This window comes from Chelon labrosus (genome assembly GCF_963514085.1).
Source record: "Chelon labrosus genome assembly, chromosome: 11".
NCBI lineage: Eukaryota > Metazoa > Chordata > Actinopteri > Mugiliformes > Mugilidae > Chelon > Chelon labrosus.
Window position 1 is genome coordinate 3,036,636 of NC_140344.1, and position 27,957 is coordinate 3,064,592.

At 40.9% G+C, this 27,957-nt stretch overlaps 2 protein-coding genes across 2 annotated transcripts in view; both read left to right on the forward strand.

The window, feature by feature from the left end:
- The first annotated feature begins 341 nt into the window (after positions 1-341).
- slc13a1 (solute carrier family 13 member 1) lies at positions 342-12,019 on the forward strand. Its single transcript, XM_084555923.1, has 14 exons — positions 342-533; positions 2,124-2,252; positions 2,856-2,992; positions 3,142-3,429; positions 4,400-4,481; positions 5,995-6,152; positions 6,267-6,386; positions 7,181-7,279; positions 7,473-7,574; positions 7,856-7,947; positions 8,167-8,261; positions 9,286-9,447; positions 11,168-11,305; positions 11,432-12,019. The coding sequence occupies exons 1-14, from the start codon at positions 429-431 to the stop codon at positions 11,573-11,575; spliced, it is 1,851 nt and encodes a 616-aa protein (XP_084412049.1). The 5' UTR covers positions 342-428; the 3' UTR covers positions 11,576-12,019.
- Positions 12,020-13,206: 1,187 nt separating this feature from the next.
- cadps2 (Ca++-dependent secretion activator 2) overlaps positions 13,207-27,957 on the forward strand; it is a 184,383-nt gene continuing 169,632 nt past the window's right edge. The window contains exon 1 of the mRNA XM_084555350.1: positions 13,207-14,032. Coding sequence (XP_084411476.1) covers positions 13,715-14,032 — 318 coding nt within the window. The 5' untranslated portion in view covers positions 13,207-13,714. The remainder of the gene's footprint in view (positions 14,033-27,957) is intronic.

Here is a 27,957-nt window from a genome sequence, read left to right on the forward strand (position 1 = left end):
CAATTATGATAAGGTATTTAGCCTCTGACCAGCCTGAATGCTTTCTTATTACTTCCTTCCTTAGAAAACATTGCAAATTTAGATTTGACATTAAAGAATTTTTAAACTGTTACAACTTATTCTTAAACAAATGGATAAATGGAATACTGGGCCTTGTATGTGCCATAAATGTTAATGCTGTAACACCTTGCTATCTCACCTTTGTGTTGTGTCAGAGATAACTACTAATGGTGTTTGATGTCTTGCTCAAGAAATGTGAACAGATACTGGCACATAACCTGTGACCTCCAACAGGTTCAGGCCAACCAGACTGTGGATTCCAGTCTGTTCGACTGTTCACGGTCAATCATCACCCTCTATAAAGTCTGGCAGCTGAACAACTGAGGGGTAACAACAGAAACCAGCAGAAAAACAGAAAAGAAAACAGAATGCTGAAGAGGTTAAGCAGAGGACTATGGAACTATCACAGCTTTTTCTTGATCATCCTTACACCGTTGCTGCTTCTTCCTCTTCTTCTTGTCATCGGCACAAAGGTTAGTTTCCTTTACGCAGTGGTAACTAGACCAGTGGAAGAAAAATCACAATAATACTAATGTAGCAGATGCACTGATACACTGTGTATGCATCAAGGTAAACTGGAGTGAAGAGAAGAAATAATTTTACAGCTCTGAAAGAAAATGTAATATGTGGTAATTACTGCGAAACCACTGCATGTGTTATAGAAATTTTAAACAGAAATTAGGGAGAATCTGGACCTTCCCCATTAAAACTGAATATTAATTAAAGTGATTAAATTTGCACAATGTGATCAGACCACTGTGCATATATTGTTAAAGGTGCCACCAAAGAGCAGAACCTTCCTGCTAGCTTTGGTTTTATGATACACTAATTCGGTGGTTGGGTCGCAGTGGCTCCAGCAGCACCAGGCAGCTGTTTAATTCAATTAAATTTTATTTACGTAACGTCAATAACAATACAAATTGTCTCAAGGCGCTTTACAACAACCAGCCTGAAACACCCAGAGCAAACACAAAAGCGACTGTGGCAAGGAAAAACTCCCTTTTAAAAGGAAGAAACCCTGAGCAGATAAACATACATCTGTCATAGATGTATCATCACATCTGACTAAAACGTACATGTAGAATCTAATCATGATACAAATACAAGATATAACTGATGATGTTACATGTGAGGGAAAGGGAGATGGAGAGAGGGAAACACAGCTAAAACACTCATGAGAATTAGAGATTTTTTATCAAATATATTTGAACAATCCAACAGCTGACCCTCTTTGAAGCTGTGCGTACAGACCAAGGTGATATACTGATAAACAAATGACACGTAAAATCTGTGTTTCATGAATGTTTCTGTACAGGACATCCCATCAAAGTCTCCAAAGACCATGAAATTCTATCACATGATCAGTGGGTAACTCTCAAAAATGTCAGAAGGAGAGTGGACAAATTTCCCCTCCCAGTGTTCCCCTACCAGGAAAAAGCTTTTATTCTCCAAAAAGCACAATAGAGCATAACTACAGCCTAAAACTAGACTTTTGGAATAATGCGCTCTCTGGACAGATGACTCAGCGGTAGAGTGAATCCACAGGAACAGGAGACATGATTGGTGCAGAGCAAAGACAGCTTTTATGAATAGAACGCCATGAAGAACATTATAGGAAAAGTGTGTAAGAAACAGATGAATGGGAATGCGTTTATAGCTAGATACCAGAGATGCTTCACAACAAGTGAATATTAGCCTTACATTTTCCATTAGACATTATTAAGCGCTAATAGCAAAGTGCCATGAGTCGTTTTTATGGTAAAAGGAGAGCCCTCAGCATGCGCAGGTTTTTTCATGGCAGTTTCATGTTAATCTTGGATAACTTCCCGCAGTTCTTCTGTGGATTATGGCCACAGTCCAATCCACAGTCTTTGCATTGTCATACTGCAGAATAACTTAACAGAAAAGTAAGATTGCTTGTTTTACCGCTGACTTCAGTGCAATCTAGTGGACAATAAAAGCTTTAACACACCCTTGTGGATATCTAGTTTTTATCAATTCCTTTTTTTTTTTCTACAGTTGTCACATGTAAAGTACAGTGTCTGTGTTGTTTCTACCTTTAGCAGGCGCAATGTGGCTTTGTCCTGCTTCTGATGGCGATATACTGGGTGACGGAGGTGATTCCTCTGTCCATGACTGCCATGCTCCCTGCCATACTCTTCCCCCTGTTTGGTATCATGAAGTCCTCCAGTGTGAGTTCATCTGTCTGTTAGCTGTGGAAGCTATTCTTAAGCTTAAAAAATATATATACGCTAATCAACCACAACATAAAAAAGCACCTGCCTAATCTTGTTTAGTTCTTCTTTTTGCCTCCCACATAGTTCAGGTGCATCGGGATTTGGATGCAGGCCTTCTGGGGGTGCTCTATCATGTCTTGCACCAGGACTTTGGTAGGGGTGTCTTCGGGACCTGTGGGTTGAGGGGAAGGGGATCTGTGGCTCAGGCTTGTTCCAGAGCACCCCACTGATCAGCTTGATCAGTTTGGGGTATGGGGAGATTGGAAGTCTTGAACTGTTCTAAAGCAGTTTTTCTGGAATAGAAGGCTGCATTGTCCTGCTGGGGATGGCTGCTGCCATTAGGGATTGACGTTACTATGGGGCGGGGTGGGGGTGGGGGTGCACATTGCATTGCAACAGGTTAGGTTTATAAATATTATTCACAAATATAATGTTGTGGCTGATCAGTGTGTATATCTATCTATCTATCTATCTATCTATCTATCTATCTATCTATCTATGAGATATCTACAAATTTACATTAGAAACACCACTCATCAAAATATGTTTCTCGTCCAGGTGGCAAAAGAGTATTTTAAAGACTTTCACTTGCTGCTTGTGGGCGTCATCTGTCTCGCCACGTCCATTGAGAAGTGGGGACTCCATCGCAGGATTGCCCTGAGGCTTGTCACTTTGGTGGGAGTCAATCCTGCATGGTAAATGCCACCCTCAGCTATTTACATTTTTTTTATTCCATCGCTCTATGTGAACACCAACTCATATCAACAAGTTCCTCTGAGATGTAACAACAGTGCTGAGGTATTTCTGGATGTTCCTGCTTTGACCACCATGCTGCCGTCTCCAGGTTGATGCTGGGCTTTATGTCCGGCTGTGCCTTCCTCTCCATGTGGGTCCAAAACACTTCAGCTGTTGCCATGGTGATGCCGATTGTGGAAGCTGTTCTTCAGCAGATCCTGAAGTCCAAGGAAGGAGTGTGTGCTGGTGAAGACAACCCCAACCTGCAGCTGGATGGTAACTGGATATATTGTCTGGTTTTCATTTCATTCATTCATTCATGCATCATGATAGTGCATATGGTCACACGGTGTTTGTCTATATTGGCCATGGTATCAAAAAGTACATTTTCTGCATGGTCTGTCACTATGTCATTTTGAAGACTGATGTCTAATGTAAATGTTACGCATTTAAGTGATGGTTTTAGCAGTTCTAGACTGTTTGTTTTGACCCAGCGTATACTACTGCTTTTGTTTCTGTTAAAGAATGAATGTTGCTGTTGAAAAGATGATTTTCTACAAAGGCACTCTCATAATTCACTTTAATAAGCTTGAAAATAATAGCTTTAGTAATTGCTAGTAAACCATTTACTAAAAGCTTTACAGATATGTTTTAAACCACTCATAAGAGCAACACCTGGACTTTTGGACTGATTGGACCATATGGCCACTCACCTTCCAAAAAAGTATCATGTTAATAGTTAAACTATTTATGAAGAGATAGCCAGCATTTATAACGGCATTATCATCAAACTAAGACTAAAGGATTTTCACAACCTGGCAACCCAAGTGTTGTACTTACTTAAAACCAGCACTGAGATGCATATGGTTAGGCAGGAGGTAGAGAGTGCTTTTCCTAAAGCACAATGAAGTGATTTAAACAAGCTGACCAAAAATAACAGAGGAATACATTTACAGTGCATTGAAACATTTAGCAGATTGAGACAAAAGTTTGAATTATTCCTCAAGTAATCATGCTCAGCTTCACACTGAGAGCAAAGCCTCGCTTGAGCACACAGACAATTTTCCCACCAGTTCCTGTTAATTGCCGAAAAATTACCTCCCAAAATAGAAATACTGGCACCACAAAAAATAGAGAGAGGATAACAGAAATCTTGCGTTTTTGCAGAAACTGATGAACATGCTGAAACGATGAAAGAAACCGTGAGGTATGTGAGGCATTGTGATTTTGTAATGTTCGCTGCTGTCCATTTATCACATCAAAAATGCCGTTGTTCTTTTGCCCTCAGTGTTCCTCTGGGTTCTGAGTGTTCTTGAATGAATGTTATTATAGTACATCCAGTAACACCTCATTCCTCTCTTTCTCAGGGATGAGAGTCAGGGCGATGTTCCTAAAGAAAGAGTTTCTTGCGTTGAAATACAAACAGTGCCTCCGCCTGCTGCATCTCAGGTACAATGCACACACACTATTTATTCAGTGTCTATAACATTTTACAGTTAGTGATACTGATTGATATAACTAGCACTACTACTGCGAGTACTGTCACTGCTGTTTCTACAGCTTGCATTACTGTTACATCCATTACCACTGCTGCTTCCACTGCTATCCATAAACTGCCACTGATGCTGCGACTGCCAATGCAAATGCTAGGGCCCCCTCTGTCACTCCTTTTTTCCATTACTGCTACCTCTGCTATCTCTGTTAGCATCACTACTTCTAGGGCTGACATTACTGCTCATGAGACTGGTGCTGCCACTGCTTGTATTTCTATGTGTAACTACAAACCACTTGTTGTACTAACTTGTACTGCGAGTAACACCAGGACTGTCACTGCTGCTTCAGTAGCATTTTTCTATTGATCATTTTTCTAATTCAAATTTTGCCGCTTTCACTTTTGTTGATGCTGCCATTACAGCTCGGGCAGCACAGTGGTGTGGTGGTTGGCACTGATGCCTCACAGCAAGAAGGTTCTGGGTTCTAATATATCAGCCTATCTGTGCATTGAAGACATATAGTAACAAGACATATGGTAACTTAAGTCCACATGGTTTCTTTGCATACATCAACATCAATACACAGCATGGCAAAAGGACAAAATATGAAAAGTCTCCCCTTACCAACAAACAAACATCAATTAGGTGCTTTTGCTGTTTCTGGTGATCACAGCGGTGAAGTATTGTTGAATAAATTACGCAAAACCTTGCTTATGCGAGAGAACGTCAGCTGAATAGGCCGTCTGTCAATGTGGCCAGGACACATTCTGTGTTCACGCTACTGAATGAATGTGGTTAGAATTAGCCCTGTTGTCCCAGACCTTTTTTGTTTGTTGTTTGTTTCAACTTTTAAATGGATGACATCCCCAACCTTAACGCACGCTGGAGCAACACTTGAACTGCGATACAGTGTAGCTGGCCATGCTTGGTCATTCTGTTCACTCACCAATGCTTCTTGAGATGATCTAAAACTAAAAGCTGTCAGATTACATGGAGCCAGAAGACACAGGAGAGTAGCACACAGGGAAACAGGAGAGGGAAACAGGAGAGTGTACAAGATAACAAGTACAAGATTACATTGAACACAAGGATGAAGGGATAAACAGACGAAATGAAAACAGACAAGGCTATATGTACACAAGGGCTGATGGGGTACACAGGAGACACAGATGAAAGCAATGAGCTCAAAGCAAACAATCAACAGGTGGGAAAAGAGAGGGGAAGTAAAAAAGAGACAGAGAGAACAGTTTATTTCAAGTAAAACAGTAACACACATGTCCAAAAACATGTCCAAAAACTGTTGCTAAGAAATAATATTTGTTTATTCCTTGTAAATTCCACTCTTACTACTAATAACACAACTACTGTCACTTCAGTCAAGTAGCTACCTATTGCTTCTTCAGGTACTGCAGTGGTACTGCCACTAATGCTGCTTCCTCGGGTTAATTTCTCTCTGTTTTGTCTTGCAGGCTACAGTGGGTGCACCTCCAGCTTCCAGCCCGGGTAAGCAGGATCTGATGTTGTGCAAAGCCATGTGCATCGGCATCGCCTACTCATCCAACATCGGCGGCATCACCACGCTGCCAGGAACCTCTCCCAACCTCATCTTCTCTGAGTACCTCAACCAGTAGGTGGCTCACTAATTCAGTGTGATCAAAGCAGGAAGTAAAAGAACAAAACCAAAGAACAATCTCTGTGCATTAAAAAACAACTGAATGAAATTCAACTCAAATGCTTTCAGGATCTACCCAAACTGCAACTGCATTAACTTTGGGAACTGGCTCCTGTTGTGCCTGCCCATCAGTATTATCATGCTGCTGCTCACATGGATATGGCTGTACTGGCTCTTCATTGGTTCAGAGTGAGTGTCAACACACTATCTGCACCACCGATCATTTCTTAACTATGTTTTTACTCCAACTAATGTTTGTGTGTCTTGCTATAACACATAATTCAACAAAGTTTCTGACTGTTAAAATAAGCAGGTTTAAACCCAGGCTCAGCAGTTCAACATCACTGCGCGATATAAACAGACTGAACAAAAACCTTTATAAATATCAGATTCATTGCAGGACTGATGTAGAGCAGTGTACCTAACAAACTGGCGAATGACTGTAGCCATTTTAGTCTAAGCTGTAAGGCCACAAACGTATGCAGCAGCTAAGAATATGAGGACAACTGACCTGTAAGAAAAAATAGAATGATTGTGCATGTGGTAAGTTAGTGGACTATGCAGTCGAACAAGTGTCTACTTAGATCATTTCTTAGAAAATAATTATTTTTAATTTTTCAGTATGAAAATGTAAATGTTGCAGGACTAAAATAACATCCACAGACACTGCATATTTGAATGACCCAGTGATGATTTGATAAATGTTTGATATTTCATAACTTTCAACATGACATGAGGCGTGAGTGAAATGCTAATGTTAACATTAGCATTGTGATGGTGTCAGACAGGTTAATGACAAGCACCGCTGACCTTTGCACATGCTTAGTATTCTCCTCATTAGACAGACAGCACCATGTGCTCTCAGTGTGCTTTTAACCCATCACAGTCAATCATCAAGTCCAGCGTGAGCTCTTCCTTGTCACCTATCAAAAAATGTAATCTGTCTGGTCATGCTGACCACACACTCACTGTCTTGCACACAGCTTTCGGTTCCTGTGGAAATGTGGAGGAGAGCAGTCTGTAAAAGAGAAGGCAGCAAGGAAAGCGATAGAAGAAGAGTACAGGATGCTGGGAGCCATAAGGTGACTGTTGAGCCATTCATTCGTCTTTTAATCGATTCATTCAGTTTGATCATTTATATGTATTCTGTCCATGACAATCTCCAGCATTTCCGTTCTGTTTGATTAGGTGACACCTAATAGGTACCGCTGCAGGTGTCAACATTGTATTGTGTGCATTCATTCATTCATTCATTTGTTCGCTCATTCCCCCCAGAGCTCAGGAGATCTTCACTGCGGTCGTTTTCCTGGTGATGGTGTTGTTGTGGTTGACCAGATCTCCTGGTTTAATGCCAGGGTGGGCTTCTCTCTTTCCTCAGTGAGTCACAGTTCTGTATTTTATTTCCATCCCACCTGAGCACCAAATTTGTATTCTTCCCCCACTGAAAAAAAGTCCCCATCAAGTGCACTGTTTTTTAAATACATGCTACTAGAGTAGAACAGTCACAGATATCAAGCTATTTGTTGGATTTGGGAATTTCTGGGGAATTGTTGTCAGTAAAGAAAGGTCCAGACCCGAACACCAGTATTAAATATTCAGTCCAAAGGCAATAAAAGGCATTGCCGTTGATCAGTGTTTTGTGTTCCTGTTTTGAGCAGTCACTCTGGCTACATAACGGATGCCACAGTAGCTCTGACGCTGGGTCTCCTCCTCTTCATCGTACCTGCGTATGAACCCTCCAGGAAATATGGTAATACGTGAAATGGTACACTTTAGCTGATTGGTAGATTAGTCGTATGTAACAGCCACATTAACAGGCTGTAACTTTTTCTACTCCAATACATTTATCTAAGAGTTTTAGCTTCTAGTTATTTTCTGACGTGTTATCGATTTATTTGCAGCTGTCCTGGTATATAAGTGTCAGCTTCCATCTTTTAGTATAGATGTGCATTGTTATTTCTCTATGCAGAGGCCATGATCTCTTGGAATGAGTTCCAGGCCTCAATGCCGTGGAAAGTGGCCCTGCTTGTCGGTGGAGGTTTTGCACTCGCTGAAGGTACAAAGGTAGGCTGTTTGTCTGTATGAAGCTTAAACTTCATACACCCACCACAGCTTCCTCACATGTAAAAACAGGATACAATTTTGGAAACGATCTGAGACAACGTGTAAGCACTCAGAATAAGCACATTAAGAGCAATGTAAAATAATTCAGCTAACTCAAAGACATATAGAAGATATAGAAATTAACTCCAGCCCCCCCGCGACCCTTGACAGGACAAGCGGTTGAAGAAGATGAATGAATGAATGATATTAAAAACATTTAAAAACAGGCAGCGTCTCGACAAGCCTGACATGCAGAAGCAAATCTTTCCAGATTAGGGTGTTCCAATTGCATATTCACGATCTAGGATCAACCTAAAATAAGTGGGCTGCAGCAACAGTTGAAGAAAGGCACTATATGGGACTTGTGGTTGTAGGAGTTGTAAGTTGGAGCCAGTCAATTTCTATGATTGGTTGGCAACTAAAATCTGCCAGTGAAGCAAAGCCAGTATGGGGTACACAGATTATTTGCAGATGGTTTTACTTACTGTATGTATGCAAGGAACTCAGGTTCATATTGAGGAGAATCACAGTCCAAAAGTGAAAAGGGACATCTGGAGGACAGGCTGAGGATTTTAATTGCCCAATGATTTTCTATAAAAGAGGAAGAGAAACTGGTTCCAACAGGAGAGCACTAGACAAAAAGCTGTGCCCTGGTAAGACCTGTTAGGAATGAAAAGAATTTTAATGTCAGCAGCTTCCTTGTATGCACCAAGATACTTTTTATTCTCTGATTGCTGAAGTTATGAAATACTGCCTGCTGACATGCCACTCAACCAGCCTGACCTGCTTGTGTTGTGATTTACCTCCAATGTATTTGGGTGGAGGCAGAAATCTCTCTGACAGATCTGGGAAAAACCTGGTCAACTAAAAACATCCTAACTGCATCTTGCGTGGATAAGAGAGGAAAAGTAGTCATATGTCTTTTTGTTATTTCGTCGAGCTAACCCTTCAATTACATTAAGACTGAATGTGTGTGTGTCTGCAGGAGTCGGGCCTGTCTCTGTGGGTGGCTGAACTACTGACTCCTCTGGGTGATCTGCCCGTCTTGGCCACAATCACGGTTGCGTGCATCATTGTCACCACACTAACAGAGGTGGCCAGCAACGCTGCCACCATTACCATCTTCCTCCCCATCCTCTCTCCTCTGGTAGGTTCACAGCATTTTAAACTGCAGAGACATTCTAGTCGCTAACCCAACTGATTATACATAAACATGTGATTCCAACCTGCCACGAAACACTGACCTTCAGTTTATCAAATGGCTCCTCAGGTTTTATTTTGAAATGCATTGCAGCTCAAAGGCTGCTATGGCCAGACTGATAGGATTATGTAAACAGCTTCACTTTTGTCACTATTTGTCACTAGCAGTTTACAAAAAACTACATAGCATCTTTATCTGGTGATACATTTGTGGTGCTGTGTATTCACACCATGCCTCCATTCAGACAATGGTTTGATTTCCTTGGGAAGTTGTTTCTTCATTTCTTAAATTGCTTTTTCCCTTCACCTCCTCCCCTTTGGTCTCCTCTGTCCCAGCTCTCTCTATTTTTCTTCTCTTTCTACTCAGCTGGCCTCAAACTGAAGGCCCCCGTATGAGCTGGCTTCGGCTCAAGGTTTCTTCCTGTTGCTCTAGGGGTTTCAGGCTGTGGCATCTCGAGCCAAGTTTGATCGTCATCTGTGCTGTATAAACAAAATAACATTTTATTTAATCGACAGGCTTCTCATAAAAGCATTGACCCACAAATTATGTTGAAAACCTCCTTGCATTACAGTGACTTTCCAATGATGCACTTCTTACAGAAGTTGTGTCCACATGGTGCGCTGACTGGATCAGATGGATCACAGAAACTGGTTTTCAGACAGAGGACATGTGGCAGGAGACATGTCATCACTTTTAATACATTTATATTCAAATTACATTTGACGTGTTACTGTGTAATACATAGAAAGCGGGACTTGTGTGGGAGTTGAGTTCAGCATTTTGTATTTCTGCTGTGAATAGTTTGTTTTGCAGGGACCCTGCTGTGTTGATGAGAAAAAAATTATGAACTTAATTTGTCTTCAGACAAAAGCAGACAATCTGTCTATTTCATAACATGACAACTGTGACACCTCCTCTGTCTTCACCTCAGTAGGTTTTATTTCAAGCCTTTTAGGTTTGAATGAGATTATGGTGACATAACACTTAGCAAAAGATCAATTCATTCTGGTGGTTAGCATCATTACAAAGAGACTTCAAGACAACAAAATACATCAGTGCAGGATTGATTAAGCCTACTCCATTCTGCATCAGGTTGAGGTTATCACCTGTTTCGTTGAGTTGCTAAAGTCAGTAATTCATTGTCTTGCATTCTTGCCCTTAATGTTCATGTATCCTTAAATCGCAATACACATTTCTAAAGAAATACTCTTACAGGGTGAGTATCAAATGCTCACACATGGCAGCTGCAGTTGTCATGGACTAAACCAGTTGCACATTAATAATGAGTATGAAAGCTTTCTCAGAAACGTTTCAGGGTCCACTGTTACCTGAACATTGCTATATAAAAGTGTTTCATTGACCTTCTTCTTCTTTTAGCAAACACAATGAGCATAATGAGCCGTCTAAATCAAATTTGCAAACTATGAAGCTAATAACTTCTTCGGGGAGAGCAGTGGACATATTTCCAGGACTTCATCCCTTTATCCCTGATAAAGCTCATGTTAGATATATAAGGATAATGCCAATAAACCAAACCAGACATGTTAGCGTAGCATACACTAGTCCTGTCCAATATGAGACAGCTATTTTTGTTTCTAGGGCAGGTGTGAACATTGATGATTAGATTCAGACAGACTTTGTTTTTTTTGTCCTGGTCCTGCTTCAGGCTGAAGCCATCCATGTCAACCCGTTGTATGTCCTGATCCCCACTACGCTGTGTACGTCCTTCTCCTTCCTGCTGCCAGTGTCCAACCCACCCAATGCTGTCGTGTTTTCCTATGGTCACATAACCATCATGGACATGGTGAGTCCTGTGTACACACGGCAGATAAAAATTTGATCTTTCACAAAACTGACACTGGCTGCAATGAACAAACAGTCTGTATGAAATTGAATTCAGCTTATCTTCACTATAATTACACTGCTGCAGGTGAAGGCGGGGCTTGGTGTCAACGTGATTGGTGTCCTAGGTGTCATGCTGGCTATATCCACGTGGGGAGTTCCTTTGTTCTCTCTGGATAGTTACCCCGACTGGGCGCCAGTTCTTCCTGGCTTCAACTCCACAACGCCTTGATTATGGGTCCATGTTTTTTTTTTTTCACATGAGACTTAAGGTCCACCAGCAAGCCTCTTAAGACCTCAAATCAGGCTCATTAATGCTGCTCTTAGGGTGTAGGTTAGTATAGCATTACTCACACAATGTTGAGAGATTGCATTCATTGTTTAGAGGTTATACCGGCCCCACTCTGCCAATATAACTATTTCCGAGCCCCTGTTAAACCAGGTTGTATACCTGATATTTACACTACACCACATTTACCCAAAAATGATTCAAATCACGAATAAAGAGACAATTGAACACATTCCTTCAACGCTGTGAACCCTCGTATATATAGCTTATTTTGACTAATAGTTAAAGAAATGCACTTTCCTCTGCTGTAAAGTGACTGACTGTTCCACGGACTGCTGGTATCGAGACGTGGTTTTGGCTTGGATTACTCTTGAAAAATAGTTTATAGAATATAGTGGAGAGAAAAGTTTTACTTAAATTCATTCGATGGACACAAACATGTAATCATGTTACTCCATGTCAGCAGAATGGAAGCACCATAGACGTTTTAAACTATTGACCTACTACATGAATGTAGTCAAAGGCTGACTAGTTAGTTCCAGTTACTGTGTATTACTGTACTCTGTTTTTGCTTTTTTATTTTTATGCTGTTTTTCTTTTTATTATTATTATTATGTTTTTGCATTTTTGGAGATTCTTAGAGATGCTCTGAAAGCCTCAGTGTGTCTGTCTGTTGTATTATGGTCCTGCCTTCTGAATACTCTAGTACAGTATAATTACTGGTGTCAGTATCTGCAGCAGAGACAAAACCAGGATATCTTAAAACTACCAATCTGAGGATGAAACGGTGTCTGTTATGCTATGTTTCTCTGTGTACCAGCTGCCTTTGTTGTAAATGTGGTAAACGCCAGAGACACTGACCTCTAGTGGCCACAGTGTCCATTAGTTAAGTCCTATGAACACAAGCTTTCACGTTTGTCTTTTTTACATACACGAATGCATTACAGCAACACAACAACATGTAAAGCAGAATGTAAATCAATAAACAATAAAACAGTAAAACAAGTGGTTACATCCATGTGTATGTGCAGGTATAGTTTCTTGTTGTTTTATTTTGTCCACCCTCATCGACTCCACTTACTAATTAATGATAGGATCAGATATCTGTATATTTTATTTGATATTAAATTAGTTATAATAAATGATGTATAGTCTGCCCTACTAGAATACTCAAGATCTCAAAATGTTTAACTCTTTCATGCCGAGAGCTTCCTTTATAAGTCATAGACATATCACATAGTGGGTGGAATAAGATTCCCCCTTTTTTGTAAAACTGGGCTTTTAGCTTTATTGACAAAATACTGAGTCAAATCTATTGTATCAGAATGAATACAGTACACATGGAAAGCATTATATTATATACTTTGAAAATGGATCCAGAAAACTAAGAATATGTAATGCATATAATATAAAAATAGGCTAAATAATCAAAGTAGACTTTCGTCCAACAGCAGAGTATGCAGTATGAGTGGTGCAAATACTGTATAATAATTAATATTACAGTCCTTAAGAGTCTGGCTGTAGTGGCTAAAGGAACAGCATATTATCAACGCAAGTCCCAGAGTTATGTTTAATATTTTGTGTCATTCCTAACATTTAAACTGGGTTTCTTTTTCGGGCAGAAGAAGGTTCCTGATGTGCTGCACCATACTAAAAGACAAACAAAAGTAGACAGAGTGAGACCTCTTCAGTTCCGCCTATCTCTGGTTGCAGCCACAGGTTGCTCACCTGTGTGCTCAGTGACAGGGCGCACGAGCTCTGAGCAGCAGCCTGTAGCGGCGGGCGCGAGCGCTGCCATTCCATCGCATTCCCCGGTGCGAAGGAACGAAGCGCACTTCTCCAAATATTAACCGTTAAAACTCCGCCTACCCGCTCTCCACACGAAACCCGACATTCCTCTCGGGTCGTGGCTTCGAACCTAACCACCGACCGCAACAGGGCTTGCCTGTTGGTCGGTAAAGTGCAGCTGTTAACGCCACGTCGACTAAAACAAACAAACGAACGCTTAAACAGTTGTTTTCACTTTTTCGGTTTTTTCCCCCCTCTCCGTCGCTCTGAATTAGAGTTCTAAAGCCGTGCACCATGCTGGACCCGTCCTCCAGCGAAGACACCGGCGGAGAGTCCGACCCAGGAGTTGTCGAGGAGCCTCCGAAGAAACCGGTTCGGTCCAAGGGAGGGGGAAGCCAAAAGCGGCCACCCGCTCCACCTGGAGGGTCCCCCGGGAAAGGAGATAAAGTGAGAGACGCTACAGGTGAAGAGGAGGAGAGGAAGGAGCGCGAGCGGATCCAGAAGGAGGAAGACAGGAAACGTAAACTGCAGATCTATGTGTTCGTCCTGCGGTGCATCGCTTACCCGTTTAACGCCAAGCAGCCCACAGACATGGCCCGGCGACAGCAGAAGGTGAGTCTGTGCTGCACACCCAAACAACACACGGTGCACCTGTCGGCTGCTACGGAGGCACCGCTGCCTAAATTGCACAAAAAAAAAAAAAAGTCAATTGGAAGCGGACCTTCTTTTGTGCTTAAATATTCAAAACTAACAACAAAACTTTAATTTTAATGAATTGTATGGACCCAACGACTAATTCGGCATGTGTTTTAAACGTCGCCATTTCTTATTGCACAAATAGAGTTACTTTTCTTGTCCACTAGTTCTTCCCTTTTCATTCAGCTGTCTGACAGAAACACTCCCAGGTGCGCCACGCCACCACCAGTTCAATTTGACTGTTCCTTAAACGGGCTCTACACAGTGAAATACCGAATGCAACAGACACTTGACCCGTCATTTTGCTGTGCAATGCCTTTGTTCTTAGTAAAGCAAATGAGCCTTAAACTGAAAAAAATATGAAAGTAATCTATTATAGGTTTGGGTTTAGGTTTTGATCTGAAAAGGAATGTGTCAAGGAGTCAGTCATCCTGTAAGACCAGCATTGAACCTTCCAAACAGTTCTATCCATGCATGCAGCTGCCATGATAGAGAGTTTTGGATCAAATATCTTCTCAGGGAATCATTCCCACTACAGAAAATATAATTACCATACACTTTACAGCTTCTTAAAATCTGTGACTTGGTGACACCTCTCTAAAAAAAAAAAAAGCTCTGTGATGCTACACATGCTTTACTGGGGTTTATACATACACCTGGAAATTGATCCACAGGGGCTGGAAAGCCTCCGCATTTGGCTTGAGGTTTTTGTGTGATGAAGTCTTTGCTTGGACAGGGTTGGATTTCATTTGTTCATTTAGGCTCCATTCTCGGCCACGAAACATCCACGACGCCGTTCAGATGATTTGGTGAATAGCTCTGCCCGTGTTTGTCCACATTATATTCAGATGAATGAATGTGTGCTGAGCTGGAGATGAGTCTGGATATGTGTGGTCTCGCTAATACAACAAGCAGGGAAGCCAGATCTGACTGAAGAGCCCCCATGTTCTCCCATCCCGCTGGGAAACTTGTTAATGAGTGTCTCATGGCATTTCATTTCAATATGTAGACGAGGCGTTTCCATTCAGCGACTGTGTGTGTGTGTGTGTGAGTGGTAAATCTGCTCCGACAGAAGGCAGACGTGGGAGTTTATTTGTGCACAAGTGTATGTTCAGAATATTGAGCCCATGTCACATTAATGAGACAGAAAGTTGAGATCTAGTGGGAGAAATCTGACTTTTAAAATTTTCACTCCGGCAGTCCAACTGATATTGAAAATCATGCCCCATCCTGCTGTGATTTATTAAAAAAACCAAAAACAAGATAAATTCATTAAGCGCCTCTTTTGTAGAGTTTGTCATCTTGCTGCATGATTGGGTGTTTTTGTATGTGGTGGTTGCCAGTTTGATTCCCATGACTGCTGCCCAGCAGCCTGCTCTGGATTACTGCAGGATGGAGAAATCAATGTGACACAGAGGATAACGGTTCATTGACAAGAATGGATTTATCTGAAAAGGAAAAAGTTAAGTTGAGTCCACAGAGAGAAAGCTGCTGTGGTAGGAAACTGACCACCATTAACACACTGTTGGGGCATGGGGTGCTATGATCTGGTTCAGTGAATCAATAAAAGTACTGATATTGACCCTGTTAAGCAGCTCTGGGAACTGCACTGAAGCAAGTTCAACTTAGTCCATTTACCATAAAATGGCTTTACTGACATAAGTACTTTGACAAAGCTGGCTGTCTTCTAACTCTGGTTTTGCTTTTGGCTTTGAACGCATTCTTTTGTAATTGTAATTGGTCAATGAAGTACTTAATATGACGTGAGATGAAACAGTTATATCTTTAGGTAGATTCGGTTATAGTTATGGATGCACAGGTATCTGTGGTAGATTTTGCTTTAGAGACGAGATTGAAAAGTGGCCCGTTGCATGGCACGGCATATTGACAATGCTGCGTGCTGTGCTGGTGCTGTGGCGGGCATTCTGACAAGAAACAGTTTGCTGTCATGGTGGGATAAGCTGTTTTCTGACAGCACAATTATGACAGGCACTGACCATTGTTAGTATGCCGGGCACATCATCAGTATTATTTGAAATATTTTTTAGCTCCTTTTGATTGGAGGTTGACTAAAACTTTACATGGCGGAAATGTATTGATTATCAAAATGTGATAAGAGAGAGTGGCTACCACATGAGGATGTGACTTGTTATTAATGGACTTTTTATTAGTGGTATTGACTTAAATGTGGCTGCAGCACTGGCCTGATGCCAATGATGCGGTCTTAGACAGTTAATTTCAACACATTTTAGTTTAATAAAATAGTGGTTATAACATAAGGGTGCCTTTAAAGACTCATAGACTAATTTGATTAGGCTTAAATTGATCTAGAAAGAATTCTATGGGAGATATAGCTCTTCTAAGACATATTGCCCTGCACTCAGGTTCAGAAGTCATTTGACAGAGGTTGTTTGCATTCAGTGACAATTTGAAGTCTTTGACACATACACATCAGACGGCTCTTTGTATCTTGTCTAGTGATCCTCTCTCAGACCTTCACTGCACCCTCTTTCACCCCCTATTTGCTGCCAGCACTCCCTGCCTTTAATCTGGTCAGCAGGTGGAGTGCAGCTCAGTGGGACTGAGATCAGATGATTTTGTTGGCTAGTCGAGGATGTTCCTCGTTCCTCCCCTGAAAATCACTTTGGTTCTTTTCTCTAGGGTTGTGTTCCTACTGAATGATGAAATGCTGCCCAGTAAGATGTATTCACATGAGAACACACACGATAGTCCTTTACATCTGGTATTAATGTGCAATCTGTATCTGGATAGCTTGGTTTAGACTCTCTAGTCAATAGAGCACAGCTCCGGACCATAAGTCGGTCCCTGATGCAGACCTTCCCAGAAATCTACCTATACATGTATAAACTCAGCTTGATTCTTTTCACAAATCTTTGTTACAACCGAACCGGGTTTGTCACTGGGCTGCAGTAAGGTGCACAAACAGAGAACAATAACACTTCACAGAAGATGCAGTCATCTTGAATCTTGTCAGCTTCCTGCTTAACTCTCTGGTTCTGGAGGCGAAGTTAATGATGCAAGCTGGTTCTTAGCGTGAGCCCACACACAAAGTCAGCCTTCAGTGGGTTCACTGTGGGGATCTATGATGCTTGCACCTCAGGGTTTCACCTCCAAGAAAACACATTAATGATAACACTGGTTGTTTTTGTACGTATGTCGAAAAATTAAGTGCGTGCTGGATGACACGTTTTCCGAAAGACAGATTCTCCTGCAATGTTTTTGACATTTTGTAATTTAGTTTTCAAAACCGACATTAAAGAGATACTTAACTCACATTTTGCATCTGCTAACGAAAAATAGCGGAACAATCTGCCAGGGTCTGTTTCTGATGTGGAGCTTTCAAAGAGATGCTTATGAGCTTTTCAAAGCAACAGGGATGAGAAGCCTGGAAAGAGCTTAGACAACGTGATCAATGGCAAAACACCACAGACTGGTTCTCTTCTTCACATTTAGTGTTTCACCTCCCCTCCACAGTATGTTTACTCATCTAGATTCCAGACACATGTCTGATCTGTTGTGGGGAAATTATTTTAAGGATAGAAAAAAGGTGTTTTGGGAGTAAACTCTTAACCTCAGTCTCTTCCAGCATGCACGTTATCCCTTTTGCCAGTTTGTTTAGTTGTTCTGTTGTTGAGCTCACATGAGATTTCAGTGTTATGGATGCAAATACAATGCGGCACCCTTTGTGATGTCTCAAGCTGCCTTTTTCACCTGCCAGGAGTGAGCTCCACCTGGAGCTAATTACACATTCTTTGACCAGTCAGATGGAGCTGGCAGTGCAGGATTGCAGTCGTGTAGTATTTATTAATTCCTTTCCCCTTTGGCCACATGTTTATTTAGATTGTACTGCAATTAAGAGGTATTCTGATTTGAATGTACTGCAGTGACATTAGATACCTCTGTAGAGCTCCCTCAGATAATCATCAGTCTAACCGTAAACCTGACAACTTCGAGGAGATTTTTGTTGAGTTTCTTTTTGAGAACCTGAAGCAGAGAAACCAGCCTTTCAACATCTTGTCTTTCCTTGTTTACATAGTTGTAGGAGAGATTGAGGAAGAAAAATGTTGTTGAAAAGTCTTCCTGTTAAAGATCAAGAAGGTCAGAAAAGGTGTATGAGTACATTATACTCCATCTCAGAGGACTTTTTGAGTATTATTATTATTATTATTATTTTAAATCAAGCATGCATCTGATATTGATGAAATCTTCTGAGAGCAGATTAAACATGTTGTTAAAAAGATGAGAGGGAGGAAACAAGTTTCACCTGAGGCGGTCAAGATAATAAAAAGAATGTTTATTTTCCCAAGAGCTTGGTGACTCGGATAGTTATGCTTTATTCCACTAAATAATTTAATCACCATCTGTGAAGCGTCCGACCAGGCTCTCCCTACTGAGCTACAGATCAGGGAATGGATCTTTGCAGGACTTCAACTAGACCATGTTGCGAGGGAATAAGTCAATTATAATCCTCTTTTTCTTTCCCCTCACATTGTAAACAGAACACAGCCTTTTGACCCAAACTAGTCAAAACTTCTTTACTGAGGCAGCAGGGGTGGATATGTTGTTGAAAGTCAGAACTGCCAAAGAGCAGCCAGGAAAATGTCGGTCAACTGAAATCATACTTACTTGTCTACCAATCAATTGGTCCCAGGGGAAAATGTGTGTACTTTATCTCTAGATTCAAGTGATTCATCTTAGACATTTCAGTCCTGTGGCTACTGGTACTAGCTCCTGTAGTTTACAGTACCACTACAGGTCACAGATTTATGTGGCAGCAAAACAGATATTTTAACAAAGAAGTAAGACTATAACTTACATATTTCCATCATTCTGTCAGCAAATGTGATCTGATTTTAGGCTTCATAGTGAAAGTCATGTGTTTTGTCACTTAAATGCTTTCAGTGTGTAGCTGCAGCAGTACCAATGGTCTGATGTCAGTTTAGAATACTGCATTGGTATCCAGGCATCTGTTCATAGAAATGACCCATTACTTAATGCAGATTTTTTTTCTAAGAATGTTGCCATACACCCATTTTATAATATGGCAAATGTAGAAGTATTAGAACACTTATATATATATAGTGACTAGACAGGCATTTGTTTAGATGAATATCTTTGAGATTGTCACTTTAACTAAACTGAGCACAGCGCACTGAGCGCTATCTAGTAGCCACATTCGTCTAAATGAATTCTATAAAAACACATAAAGCTTGTATGTGCAGCACATTAAATCATTTTAATTATTTTATGCTACAGTGATAAGAACAGACTGATCATCAGCTAACGACCACAGCGCAACATCCGTTGAAGACTATACAATATAGTTTTAAGAAAATGAATAGCCGACTCTTTTTAGATGGTATACCATGTTGCTTGCAGTATACATTTAGGGCCCGTCCACACGGAGACGCTTTTTGGTCTAAACGCAGATGTTTTGCATCGTTTTGGCCGATCGTCCACATGAATCCTGTAAACGCATAGCCCTAAAACGCACTTTTCTGAAACCTGGTCCCAGGGTGGAAAAATTCGCAAACGCACCTCTTGCGTTTTCGTGTGGACAGGGAAAACGGAGAAGTGCGTTTCGATGATGTCATCGCCACACCCCTCGAGCAGCCTTCCACCTCTTATATCCCGCGAGATGTCTCATAACAACATCAACAACAATGGCGGACTACATGCTAGTTTTCCTGCCAGAGAAGATATTGAACCTATTAGGGTTACCAGGGCAAAATATCATTTCTCCTTGAGTTTGGTTTCTTCTAAAGCCGATTTGTAAACAGCGCTCAAGCTTTATGCGCATGCTCCGCCTCTTCCTCTCCGTTTTTGGTGAATTTCTGAAACTGAAACAGCGCCACCTATAGGCCTGGAATATGAAGTAGCGTTTTCAGTCGTGTTGAAACGGATCCGTGTGGACGCAGATATTCTTGAAACGATGCCAGGGAAAATGGAGGGGGAAAAGATCGTTTTCGTACGTGTGGACGAGGCCTTAACCTTTTGGTCTGATGCAGCCATATAACTCACTTCTTTGACATGGTCTCTGTTTGACCATCACTCTCAATAAATGTTCAGTTAAGTTTATATAAGTTGGACCTAGCTGTCTCCATAGGTTGGGTGTGTTAAAATTTGTGAGAAGTACACTGCAGCCCTACAGCAGAGCTACAGCTGTTTCCTGCCCTTTCTGTGCAGACAGTTTTTGCAGTATGAGGTGGTTGATGGACTGCTCCTTCAAAACTCATGTAATCTATTATGGTTTTGTTTCTAATGTTGTAGAAGGTGATACACAAGATACATTATCATTATCATTATCATATCATTCTCATTCTCATGGACTAGTGGTTGACTTGTATGCAACCTTGTACATTCTGCTTCTATAGGATCATTTTCTGCTTTGAACATGTATGGCTGAATTATTATTATTAATATAAAACCAGTATAACTCCTTGAGGAGCATAGGCTAATGTCACAGCATCTGAGTAGAGCTGAAGTTGAGTTGATATGGTATGCTTGAGATGGAAGAATAATAAAGGAGGCAAATGTATAGACCCATTTTAAGGCAGGAAAGACTTGTTGTCATGGCAAAAACATATATAATATGGTTTGCCAATCAGAGGTTAATTTAGGGGTTTCATCGATGCCAAAAGAGAAACTCCCAGAAGCCTGAAACACAGATACATTTAATCTGTGTCAGGTAGCTGCAGGCAGGCAGAGCAACAGCAGCACACGTGGAAGGTAGCCTGAAGCTATAAAGGTTCAACTACCTCACTAGCACTCACATCCACTGTGGAAAGCAACAATCCTCAGCAACTTCAGAGCTCTTTCTCTCCAGCTCTGCAGGCATTCCTGCCTGGCTTCTGTTGCTTCTTTCTTTAGGAGTGGACAAGGAGTTGTTTTTTTTAACGTGGTTTTGAGAGAGTGAGTGAAACATTAATGCTGTTAGAGCTCTGACCTTGCTATAAAGAATCTGAATATTCTTCCATTTTTACAGTGGCCTCAAGGCTTTCTTGATGTAAAATGTAAAGAAATGAGGAACCTGATGAAAGCAGTTTGAGCTATGTGACCAATAATGGAAATGAGCGAATGTTTTTTTATTTATTACCTGTGCGATTTATTTAATTTTTTTAATGAAGTGACTAGGAAACTCCCAGCTTTTGTGTTTCCCGCTTCTTCTTCTACGCTGGAAACCTCCAGTCTTCCCCCAGTGTTTTTTTGTTCTTGTCCTGTTTCCAAGTACGCTCGCAAACCAAGCAGGGAAACCATAACTACAGAAATCCCCTCCTGTTGGAGACCCACGCATCCCTCCCTGCACACATCTAATCCCCTGGCAGCTGTTTATTACACAAACAAGATAAATACAATCTCCTCCTGATTCACTGCTATAAGAAGCAACTTCTGCCAATGTGGAGGCTGTTTTTTTTTTTTTTTTTTTTTCAGTGGGTTGTGGGCGCGATTTTTGGCCACAGATTTGCTGGAGGCGACTTCCGTCCTCCTTTGTCATCTCTCCTTCCGTGTTAGTTTCCCTGAGACAGAGCTCCTCTCAGAGGGTTATGTAACCTCCTCCTCCTCCTCCTCCTCCTCCTCCTCTTCCTCTGAGAGAAGTGAAAGGATGCCTCGGCAGGGCTTTCACAAACTGGGGAGCTCCACGAAGAGCATCAGACATCAAGTCAGCTGGCCCCAGGGCCAAAGAACGCCCTTGACTTTAACTCTCTGCAGTCAGTATTACAGTACTGCACACTTTAGTACAGTAAGTTTAACCATGTATATGCTTATTTTTAGTCTTTCTTCTTCAAGCTGGGGACGTGCCGACCACCATCTGCTTCAAAAATGCCATGACTAAGGAGAAGTACCTTCATAAAAGCCCACTTCAGCGAAATCAAAACCTTCCTTTAAATGTTCACTTTTGCGTTTTTTCTTTATGCTGTAAGTATGGCTGTTGAAAAACTGAGAGATTGTGCTTGCTGTACAAGAAGCATTGCAATGCTTGATTGACAGCTTATTACTGCAACTCAACGCTGTTGAAACACAGTCTTTACTAATAGTTTATCCAGGGAAAGTTTCTTTATGCTGTAAGTAACAGAGATCTCAACTGACTGGCTACTCTGAACCAAATTACATTACCTGATTGGCCTACTTTTTTGAAGTACGTTTGAACACTTAGCACTCTAGGCTGTTTACCACACTGGGTTTCCATCTACACTGGTGGAATTGCTCCCTACTTGTTTTTCAACATGAAAAATAAACAATCCAAATTTGCAGGTCATACACTAGTTAGACCAGTTGCAAAAAATGCTCGCACTGTTGCAAAAACTGAGTATTTGACAACATTGAGTTGAGGGATGATCCTGTAACCGCTGGGAAAAAAAGCTTTTGACTTTGGCCTTCTGAACCAAAGGTGATAAGCTAGACCTCAGTCCTTGTAATTCCCTCCGATTACAGTGAACATATACAACAAATGAATTACGTATAAATACAGATCTTACCAGTTCAGTATGGGTATAAGTATCGGTTTGAGAGTGGGCCATGGTACCCTGGTCAAGAATTTTACCTTTTGCAAAACTGAACTAGAACATACCAGTGTTTTATCTATGAGCATTGAAGAGAAAAACATAAGGAATTCTCTGAAAACACACCAGATCTCAATGTAAAAAAAAAATAAAAATAAAAAAATAAAAAATCCTACTGGATATCTATACTGATATGGACTGGGTAATGTCTTAGGAATGAAAGGATTCCACATAGATTGATGGAAATGAAAATGATCAAACCACAAAGGGCTGAATTCAAAGACAACCCGAAAATATCTAAGCTTGTCCATTTTGCTTAAATTTCATTGCAGCAACTCAGAATGGCACTCAGTAGTTTGTTCGGTGCACAAGTGCTTGTATGCATACTTGACAACGTTGGGGCATGCTCCTCGTGACACGATGGATGGTGTGCTGGGGTATCTCCTCCCAGATCTGGACCAGGGCATCACTGATCCCCTAGACAGTGTCTGGGAGTGTTCCTCCCTCCCTGGATATGCCTTCTTCAGACCATCATTGCCCCACCACCAAACGGGTTATGCTGAACGATGTTACAGGCAGCATAGTGTTCTCCACAGCTTCTCCAGACCCTTTCGTGTCTGTCACATGTGCTCAGGGTGAACCTGCTTTTATCTGTGAAAAGCACAGTGCGCCATTGGCGGATCTGCCAGTTCTATAACAAATGCCAATCAAACTCCACAGTGCAAGGCAGTGAGCTCAGGGCCCACTAAAGGGCATCGGGCCCTCAGGCCACCCTCATGAAATCTGTTTCTGATTATTTGGTCAGAGACATTAACACCAGTGGCCTGCTGGAGGTTGTAGGGCTCTGGCCGTGCTTATTCTGTTCCTCCTCGTACAAAGAAACGGAACCTGGTCCTGTTGATTGGTTGAGGACCTTCTACGGCCCTGTCCAGCTCTCCTAGAGTAACTGCCTGTCTCCTGGAATCTCCTCCATGCTCTTGAGATCGTGCTGGGAGACACAGCAAACCTTCTGGCAATGCCCAGTATTGATGTGCCATTCTGGAGGAATTAGACTGCCTGTAAACCTCTGCAGGGTCAGGTGAACTGAACACCAGACTGATGACACATCACATTGTTTGAGGATCTGAGTGGGAGTTCATACAAAAAAGAATGTCATAATTTTCAGAACCTCAAAAAATAAAACTTGCATATACTGTACAGCTTCTCACACATAATACCCCATGCATATTTAGTAGTAGTTAACTGTAAGTAATGATGATAAATTCCACCATTAAGCTTTCAAACTTTTATTCAGTTGTAGTTACATAACATATTTCAACATGAAATCCATCAATAAAGAAATCTTATCAAGCTTTTTCTTAATCATAATAGTCATGAATGTTGAGATTTCTGTAGACGAATTAGAAACAATGTACTACATTGTTCAGTTCATTAGCATACATAGTGTTTAGTAGGATTTAACATTCTGTGCTGATTGTAATTGGAAATCAGCTGTGTTATGTATCTGCAAAAGGTTGCTTATATCCACTTAGAGCATAATGATTGAAATCAACGTTGTTTAGTTTTATAGGTCTATATGTGCAGACACAAAATGCTTAGAACTTGTAAAGGTACTAGACAGCAGTATTGCGATGCTAGCCATTAGCATTTGCCCTCGAGAGTTTTTTTTTATTTTTATTTTATAACATGTAACAGGATGTAACATCAGCTCCTAGGCACTGACCACCAACCAACAGACAAAACTCACTGTAATAATCCAAATACAGACTCTGCTGTCTCATTGTGAGGTGGTAAAGCCAGTGGATCCTCTCTTTGGAGGGGCTTGTGCATAGTAGTTGTGCTGCAGTGGTAAACCATTTCATTTTCACTAAGGTACCTTATTAGGTATCTGTTTAAAGAATTTCCCCGCTTTTGATGTTCCAGTCCAGGCTCTTTCTTTCACTTTCAGTATGATGATGAACACAAACATTGCAATGCAAGGCAGTACCAACCCTGTTATTACATACACCCAAGCATCATTTTCATTCTCAAAGTTGGGTAGAAGTTGAAATGATGATTTCTTTTAATGAAATCAGTTGTTTTAATTGATCATTTACATTTCCAAAACCATTATAAACAAATAAAAAAATCATATTGGTGATTAAAAGGCCTATCAACATCATTTATGTCCAGTACAATCAAGTTTAATATATAAAACAATCCATACACACATCCTAGTACCAATAGTGTTTCTCATCTCCACATTTTCGTAATTTCTGTCGGGGCCAAATCTTATAAACCCCTCTGAATATGATGTGGTTCACTACAACAACACCACCACCTAGACCCTTTTAAAAATGTAATTCAAACTACTGTTGGTGTGTCTGAAGTCATTATTGTAAAGCATCACAGAAGCAGACTTTGTGGCAGACCAGTTGAATTAGATAGCATTAGATTTCACAAGTATACCTTATTTTTATATTTTAACATGGGTCACACGGGGTTAACTCCATGCTGTCCAGACAGCACACAGGCAGCATCAGTCTTCTGTGGTCCTCTGGAGGCAGATCATATTTATAAGTCATCACAAATAAATAGGTATTGACAGGTTGAGTGGCCCACGTCATGTCCCTGTGTGGCAGCTGAATCAGCCTGCGGTTTCGCGCGATGCTTCTGCTGACTAATGAAGTCCCCCGAGGCGTTTTCACCACTGCACCGCACGCCACTCGTTTGTCAAGACGGCGGCCTCTACTGTTGTCGCCCTGCAAGGGCCTCTGAGACTTTTGTCTCCGCTGCGGTGCCTGCATGTGCTGGTGCAGTAAAGTGTAAATTTAGATTTTTGATAGATAGATGGTTGAATTTTGTGGAATCCCAGCTTGCAGGCTCTGGGGAAGACTCGTGCAGGTGTTGCTCATCATGCAAAGTGTCTCACGTCTCTCATTTAGACTTGTTGTGATGCTTCCTCTGCGACAACTTTTGTGTTCTCATGCTGAGTAATTAATTTGTTGAGTTAAAAAAGTAAAGCAATTCCCGCAGTGGATGCCATGTCTTAGTTTTCCACCTACATCAAACCCTCTGTTTTGGCAGCAGTTTAAAAATCCAACTTTGCTCAGGAACAACACTAAATCCTCTCACATAGCTAATGCTAGCGAAACTTCAATGGGTGTAATCCACTCTTTAGATATAAAAACATAGTTGTCACAAGTAAATCCTCTCTGGCACAAGTAAATCCTCTCTGGCAGCCACTCAGAGTCTTATATAGTCATGATTCCTTCAGGTTAGTTTAAAGTCCAAGTCTGCCTTTACCACAGATTGATGTGATGCACTGCGGTATATTGGTGAAGGGAAATGCCTTGGGTTACAGCACTACAAAAAATGAATAAACAAATAAAAATGAAAGAAATCCAGACATTGCTGTGTGTGTTTTTTGTCTGTTTTATCTACGTAACATTCATTGACAATGTTTTTATCAGTATTTAATAAATGTATATTTTAGGTGTTTATTTTTAACAACTAAAGTGGCTTATGGTACAGCAACCAACGTTTGACTCTAATCTACAGTTGGATCCATACATGTTTGGACACAGACACAACTCTTGTAACTTTAACCGTTTACTAAAACATACTGAAATTATAGTTGTGTAATTAATATGGGCTCAGATATTCATATGATACTGTCAGCTTTAACATCCAAATTGGAGGAATGCTTAAGGAATAACCAATTCTATATGCAGTTGGCTATTTTCAGGGACTCTAATTACACAAATTAACATAAATAAAATGTCCATTGACTTCCAAAAGCCAATCTGTCTATTGTAATCAGTAAAGAATAGGTTTCTTCCTTTCTGATGTTTGCCAGGCCTTTACTACAGCTGTTTTCAGTTGTCTGCCTTTGGTTTTGTCTTCACCAAGTGAAATGTATACTTGACTGGGTTCAGACCGGGTCACTGACTGTGACATCGCAAAATATTCCACGTCTTTAGCTACTTACTTGCTTTCACAGTATGTTTGTGTGATGAATGAATGTGAAGCAGCTTCATTCTGCTGATTTAAAGCAGACTTCAGAATGCATCAGCTGCTTCTGTCTTTTGTCATGTCATCAATGAATACTAGTGGCCCGGGGAAGCATCACTCCTCCACTGTGTTTTGAGGTTTACAAACGATGTTGTATGCGAAAGTCTTAATGAATAATAATTTGCAACTTGTAATGAACTCATTTTATTTATTGTTTTGCTCTTGTGAAGTTTCCTCTTTATTGTAGACTTGGATATTGATAAACTGGATCGACTTGCAGGAGGGTGTCCGTCAGTTGTCTAGATAATCTTGTAAATGGGTTTTTCTTTACTAGGGAAATGATCCTGAGATCATCCACTATTATTGTCTTCTGTGGATGTACAGGTGTGTGTATGTTGCTGAGCTCTGTGGTGCATTTCTTGGTTTCACAGATTGTACCAAGCATTTGCTTTGTCTGCTTATAACATTCTTGCTGTCTCTCAGGTTCAGCAGCTGTTAAACTGGCAGACACTGCCAGTTAAAAACAAGCGACAAGATAAGCCTGTCAATACTTGGTTATTTAGAGCAGGGGTCACCAACCTTTTTGAAACTTAGAGCTACTTCAAGGATACAGAGTAATACTCTGGTTTCAACTTTATGTATAATTTTATATTAAATAATAACATGTTCAACTCCACATTAATTCAAGTGTTATTGATATAAAAAGAACGGCAACACAATTAAATACAACTTTTAGAGGAGCTCGATTGGGACAAGTGCTATTTTTAGAACATACCCTGCAGGCGGCTCATGTGGTCCCTGCTTGTGACCAGGTGCCACCATGTTGGTGACCCCTGATTTAGAGCAACAAGCTTACAAACTCTAGATGTGGAGTTCAAAAGACATGGATTCTTTACAAGATAGGGAGAATGAAGGTAGCTATACATTTTCATTATAGAAAATGAAGGATCTGTTGTCCTAAAAATCAGGGTATCCCAATGTCTGCTTTGACTTTGATCATTCTTTTCAAAGTTCAACAAGATTTTAAAAGTGCAGTATGAAATGCTGAATCCTTGCATAATATTCTTTTAACTAGGGGTGTGCCGATCAAGTCCCCCCCACCCATCCGATACCGATCTTTTAATATTCAGAATCAGCCGATCCAAGTCTCGATCTGGTCCTAAATAAACAAAATGTCCTCCTCTGGAAATTCATAAAGGTTTTTCTTATCGTACCTGTATTCTCCCATATCACGTGTGCACCATGCAACTGTATTAAGTCCAATAAATAGGGCTGTCAAAGATGAGATAAGATAAGATAGGACTTTATTTATCCCCGTGGGAAAAT